This window comes from Coptis chinensis, chromosome 1 (genome assembly GCF_015680905.1).
Source record: "Coptis chinensis isolate HL-2020 chromosome 1, ASM1568090v1, whole genome shotgun sequence".
NCBI classification, from domain to species: Eukaryota; Viridiplantae; Streptophyta; class Magnoliopsida; order Ranunculales; family Ranunculaceae; genus Coptis; species Coptis chinensis.
Window position 1 is genome coordinate 73,589,205 of NC_141456.1, and position 6,692 is coordinate 73,595,896.

Sequence of the window (6,692 nt, forward strand, 5' to 3'; positions counted from 1 at the left end):
TTCTTCTTAGAAGGCAAATAGATAGAATGCACCCCTCCAAAAAAAAATTGGGAGAATGTTGTCTAACAAGGTTGATACTTGTCATCTATTGTTCATCTATTTTTGGGAGAATGTTTTTGAACTATCCACTAGAATGATATATTATATGTACCATTCATTATCATAAAGCATATACATAGAATGTCATTCATGGGATGGGAATGAATATCTAAAATTAAGAAATAAACCCTAAGAACTCAACACATTATAACACAAATTGCAAATTGAATTGCAAATACGTTTCAAAAATCTTTGTTTCAGTTGAGGAACCAGTTTACTAACCTTATTGTTACTGTAAAGGTTGATAGTGTGTAAGAATGTAAAATGGACTTTTGACCGGTAACCGCGAATTGAAATTGATTCAATTAACAAGTAAATGTGATCGACGATGGTTGTATTAAATGAAGTTAGGGGAGGAGGAAGACTGATAATTTTGTTAGTTGAAATGGTTCGTGTAATATCCAAACCAAAATCTAATCTAATTTAAAATCTAAGATGTAAATTACATTTTCGCCCTTTTAATTAATTATCATTAAATTTACCTAGCTGGTTACCAAAAATATGACTAAAAAAAACTTGGACAAAGAGCCTGTGTACCGGTGCAGCAGACGTACCCTAGATTTTGGTATAATATAATACCCTATACTTAGACAGATTGGAGCTAGAAGATGGTGACACGTGTTGGATCGATCAAATCAAGTGGGGGGTGTTTAGGTAAATTCTTAGTGCGAAGGGTACTTGTTGTCTTTTCCTTTAAGTCGATGGTAGCCGTTATAGCAATTGATGAGATGACGACACGTGGAATTAATTTGGTTAATTTTGAATTTTAGTTAGTCATTGCAACCACGTAAGGGCACTTAAGTCTTTTTAATCTGTTCCTTCTTATAAACCCTAAACACAATACGAGAAAGAAGAAAAAAAGAATGACGAAATTCAACGTGATACAGAAGAAGAGGCGAGCCCAAAAGCGTAAAGCAAAACGCAAGATTCACGGAGACCCTTTGACCGGTAAACTCAAGACCGGACCTCGGACCCACACTCTCTCGCAAACATATAAGGAAACTCCTCAAGAAATGGCGAAAGACAACAAACAAGATGCCCTACTTCTCTCCATTGCTATGGAACACGATGCTCTTTGCTTTCTTTGAGGTGATACAATAATAATAATAATAATGTTATTTCTTTTTCTTTTCTCAAGACTTAGGGGTTGTTTGTTTTTTTATTTTTAATCATTCAACCGCTGAATACTAAGTTTTCATCCTTCAGCGAAAGGTAAGTTGTTTGTTTTTATAGGAGTCTTCAGCATTCAAAGGTCCAAACCGACTTCAGCATTCCGCGTTTCTTTTCTCACTGAACGCTGAAGAAAGAGTTGCTCAAGTTAGGTTTCCACCTCTACCCTTCCATAACTTGATAACCCTCTCTACCCTTCCATAACTTGATAACCCCCACAACGTAACTCGATCATCTTCTCCCACTTTTGGCTGTTGCTCTATAATAACTAGGTACGTTAAAATCGTGTTTTATCAATTTTTTTTTTCTAGCAAATACTGATTTCTCTACTCTATTTATCTTTGATCCATTCTTAATATTTGTTGTGTATATCGTTTATATATCTGTTTGTTTTTGTGTTTTTGTTGTTTTTTTTATTGGCAAAGATGTTTTTGTGTTTTTGTTAAGTTCTTTTTATATATCCAGTACCGTTCATAATCAGTAGGAGTTCACGCAGATTACATTCTCATGATATACACATATATATATAGTTAGAATAAAAGTTCAAAGTAACTTGTAACCACTTGAGACTCCCGTTTGTATGCTTTCCCTCTTTGTGTCAGTTTAATTACGACACCATATGGGTAAGCATCGTGCAGCCCTGATGAGACTAAGGATCAAAAGCCTTGATGAGTATAAGTGGTACAAAGAAGACCTTGTTTTGTTGTCTTGTGTTGGTATTAGACCTGTTTTAGTTCATGTGGGGTGGTCCAGAAATCAATATTTGGCTAAATAAAGTTAACATTCAGCCTCATTTTCTTAATGGTCTTCGCGTTACGGACGCGGCGACTATGGAAATCGTGCAGATGGTACTTGTGGGGAAGGTTAATAAGGGTTTAGTTTCACTTATTAATAAAGGCGGTGACGGCGGTTGGTCTTCTTGGCCGAATAGATGGTTATTTATTAACCGCTAGGCAGAAATCAATGCAACTTGGGTTTGTGGGCTTACATTGTGAGAGTTGATCGTCGGTTTTACGCCCACTTGTTGATCTTGGGGTTATTCCCCTGATTGCGTCGTGGCGAATAATGAGGATGGGTAGACTTTTTAATATTAATGCCGATCTTGTGGCGGAGAGATAGCGGCACTTGGGGCTGAAAAGTTGATATTGTTGACTGATATTGCTGGGATTTTAGAAGATAAGAATGGTCCTAGTACTTTGGTGAAGCAAATTGATATTAAGGGTGTGAAGAGGATGGTGGAGGACGGAAGGTAGCTGGTGGAATGATTCCGAAGGTAAATTGTTGTGTTAGATCGCTTGCGCGCATGAAACCTACTGAAGTACTCTTGAGCTAATAGGATAATCTTCTGTAGTCCATCGCCTATGGTTGTGAGCAGTTGGATATGCAACTGAAATCCGAAAAAAGATCAGCAGGCATGCATGATCTGAATTTACATTGCATAAAGGCGGCACAAACATTAGTGGACAAGGCAAGCACCTAGGGGACCCTTGAAAATTCTAGTAAAACCTCTTGGAGATGGAATTAACCTTTCCTCACATTTTAGGTGCCAGACTTTTCCAAGGAACACTTTCCAGATTCAAGTAGTTCAATTAAAAAATATAAATAAGTCACACTTTTTCAATTTGTTTAGTTCCTTCTTATTATTTTATTGTGTCCTAAAACTCTTAATGCCTCGCTTCAAAGAGAGGGCAATGTTGATGATGTTTATTATTTCAAAGAGAAGGCAATGTTGACTTCTACCAAATACGTACCTTGAAGTCTTTTTTTGATACGTACCTTGAAGTCTTGAATGAATACTCTTAGGACGTTGAGAAACTCTCCACTAGCTGTAATGAGAAGTTAGAATAAAAGTTAAAAGTAGCTTGATTTATTCTTAGTGAGTAGATTGTGCAAATATTTGTTTTTATTCAAAACTGCATTCGTCTATGCTTCTATGTATTTTTTTTTTATTTTATTAGTGGGCATTACTTTAAATTCATTTAAATGGCTAATAAGTGACATTAGGTATGGGTCCTCGGAAGGAAAAATTAACTCCAAGAGTTAAGAAAGAGAAAAACAACTCGTGAAGTGGTTGAGAAATCTGCTCCAAATCTTAGGTTAAAGACCCGATGATACGTGGAAAAAAAATGTTTCATCGAAATGTGTTTGGACGAGGTTAATAATAAAGGCTTTAGTGGAACTTCATTAAAATCGAGTCATGGACTAAGATTAATGAAAAATGAGCAAAATTACAATGTCCAATACACACAAAGGCAACTCAAGAACCAATGGGATTATCTCCGAAAGCAATATGCGGCATGGAGGTTACTATCAAAACGGACGGGACACGGAGTCGATTTTGTTGGAGGTGTCTTTGAATTCCCGGATGAAGTTTGGGACGACTTAATTGAGGTAGAAACCCACATTTTTTTGTTCATATAATTTATATAAGCGTATGCATATTATTTTATTTGTTTAATTTGATTTTTTTTTTGCTATAAACAGAAATATCCGTTGACGGGTCAATTCAGGCATGCTCCGTTGATGAATAGGGAGTTGTTAGAATCCTTGTTTGAGCCCACCCTAGCTTCTGGTGATGAAATGTTTAATCACAAGCATCCAATTCCAATGACGAATCCCCCCAATGATGATGTTGCAAAGGTTCAGAATATTAAAAGTGATGGAGATGAGGATAACCCGGATTCATGGAGTGATTACTTCCCTAATGTCACAATTTGTGGGGACTATGATCCTTACACATCACAGGATGTACCCATGGATGACACACAATATAATCCTTCTCATGATATCCTATCTGATAATGAAGAATCTCCTACATATGTACAGAATACTCCAGCAGATGGACCACCTAACCAAAGACAGGTTCCGACTACATCACGAGCAAAAAGAGTGATGTAAGTAGCTCAGCAAACAAAAAAAACGTTAGAGAGATTCGATTGAGCAGCCAGATCCTCTTGTTAAGAGTATTGGGGAGCTTGTGGAGATGGTGAAGGCTGAAACCATGGGAGACAAGAAGCTTGTGGATGAAGGTGATGCTTGCAGTGCAAGAGTTATATGTTTTGGGTTTGCTAAATGATTCTCTTTATCTTAACTCCTTGGAAGCTCTTTCCTCCACGCTTCTCATAACAAGAAACTTGAATCTTCAAGAAAATAGGCTTAAGATCCAATTCCTGAAGAATATTACTTCTAGGATGACATAATCTTTGCAGCGTTAATTATTTGGATGACTATCGTATTTACATTTTGTTGACTTGGATTACTGTCATATTATGGTTATTATGACTCAACATTTATGAGTATTTTTGTTGACTTGATTGCTTATGGTTGCTATAAACTTGTTACTTTGAGGTTAATATTTAATTTAATTTGATTTATTTATTTATTTATTTATTATTATTATTTTAATTCAGGAAAAATGACACAACGACAATGGTTATTAGTGTATTTAATCATAATATTCACATGGCTTTCGACAAAGCGTAAAATATAAAAGCGAAGATATGCATATCCGCGCTTACTGGGAAAATGTATGTACAAGAGCTTCTACATGGAACTTCTACACATATGTTTAACATGCTAAGGTTGAAGAAGCATGCCTTCATTATGCTATGTGATCACTTTCGGCAAAAGGAGTGGCTTCATGATAGTAAACATATTGATGTAGAGGAAAAAATGGCTATGTTTTTAATGACTATTGGTCACAATAAGCGAAATCGATCAATAGTGGATCGATTTCAACATTCAACACAAACCATTAGTAAGTGTTTTCATGAGGTGCTAGTGGCAATGCTCCATTTCTCAAAGGAGATGATAATTGATCCGCCATTTGATGGGGTTATTCATAAAGGTGGATCTCATTACCAACGCCGTCTTAAGAGAGGACCATTTAAAGGAGCAATTGGAGCTTTGGATGGTACATTAGTAGATGCACACATTCTACTTGATAAGCAAATTCCCTTTCGAGGAAGAGGAGGTAAGGATTGTTTCCAAAATGTTCTTGGTGTGTGTGATTTTGATATGAAATTTACTTATGTGATGGCTGGATGGGAAGGGATTGCACATGATGCTCGTGTATTAAATGAGACATTAAGGTGGCCTGAAAAAAACGGATTTCCATTGCCTCCTGAAGGTACGTATCAAAACAACCTCACCGATCAAATATATATTTTTTGGTTTACATATTTATGTGTCTCATTATTGTAGGTATGTATTACTTGTGTGATCTTTGCATACACACATACTAGGGGCTTTATGTGTCCTTATAGGAATGCTAGGTATTGGTTGGCGATTTTTAATCGGTGGTCGATCCTAAAACAAAAGAAGAGAAATTTAATCAGGCACATTCTTCGCTAAGAAATGTAATTGAGAGAACATTTGGTGTCTTGAAAGCAAGATTCAAGATATTGAAGAAGATGGCTCCATATAGTTTTCGCACACAAGTTCAAATTGTTGTAGCATGCATGGCAATACACAATTTTCTCCGTTCCGTGGCCATTGATGATGATGATCGATTGTTCAAGCAATATGAAAAAGAAAATGTGACTATTCCAGTGAGGTCTTCAATTAACTCTGACAGACCAGAAGCACCACCAAGTATAAATCACACATTTGGACCTGAGGCACATGAGTACATGATCAACTTGCATGATCAAATTGCAGAACAATTGTTTAATGGACATATATGATCAAGTTTACAAGAGCCGAACTTTGGAGTTACTTGTAATGTCATTTAACTTGGTATGCAAATTTTATAGATGACCTTATGGTTATTGAACTATTATTTATGTTTATATTTTTAGTATTTTTTTTTTTTATCTCATATTACTATATGAGTCTTTTTAAAGCGTCAAAATGTTGAATAAACAAAGGAAATTACATCAAATCCATTTTAACTCTTTGGTTTTACAAGTAATCAAGTTAGTGTTCAAAATAGATTGCAAGGGTAAAAATGTCTAAATGATTTATATTCAAACATTCGAGTCGTCATTCGACGAGAAAACAAACATGTTTTTCTCTCGAGTTCAAAGATTCAAAGATTCATTCGAAGGTAGGTCATTCAGCATTCAGCATTCAGAATTCGAATTCAGAGGCTCAAAAAAACAAACGACCCCTTATAGTAACTTCTCATGGGAAACAGGGACCACCACCATGTTTCAACTGAAGAAGAAGAATACTAAAAAGCTTAAAGTTAAGCATCTCAAGCGCGGAGGTAAGAAGCAGAAGAAAGCTGTGGAGGTTTCTGTAGACGCTATGGTAGAATAGATGAGAGAGAGAGAGAGATGAGTTCACATTTTGTAAACAGATGAGTTCACTTGTTCAGACTTTTGACATACAGGAAGTGTCTTTTGCTTGTTCTTTGTTGCAAAGCTACCGTGTCTCATTCAGCGGAGTACAAATTGTCATGTTTGATTGGAGTAGCAGAA

General features: G+C 36.1%; 1 protein-coding gene and 1 pseudogene across 1 annotated transcript; both read left to right on the forward strand.

The window, feature by feature from the left end:
• Positions 1 to 1,755: 1,755 nt before the first annotated feature.
• Positions 1,756 to 2,642, forward strand: LOC147525161 (acetylglutamate kinase, chloroplastic pseudogene; annotated as a pseudogene).
• A 2,152-nt stretch (positions 2,643 to 4,794) lies between these two features.
• LOC147525162 (uncharacterized) lies at positions 4,795 to 5,513 on the forward strand. The gene is made up of 2 exons (XM_086578448.1): positions 4,795 to 5,398; positions 5,473 to 5,513. The coding sequence occupies exons 1-2, from the start codon at positions 4,795 to 4,797 to the stop codon at positions 5,511 to 5,513; spliced, it is 645 nt and encodes a 214-aa protein (XP_086434574.1).
• Positions 5,514 to 6,692: the final 1,179 nt, after the last annotated feature.

Excerpts from the sequence above, each read along its gene's own strand:
- LOC147525162 (XM_086578448.1), top strand. The coding sequence starts at position 4,795 with ATGTATGTACAAGAGCTTCTACATGGAACTTCTACACATATGTTTAAC. Across the intron at positions 5,399-5,472 it reads ATTTCCATTGCCTCCTGAAG|GTATGTATTACTTGTGTGAT; the intron begins GTACGTATCAAA and ends TCATTATTGTAG.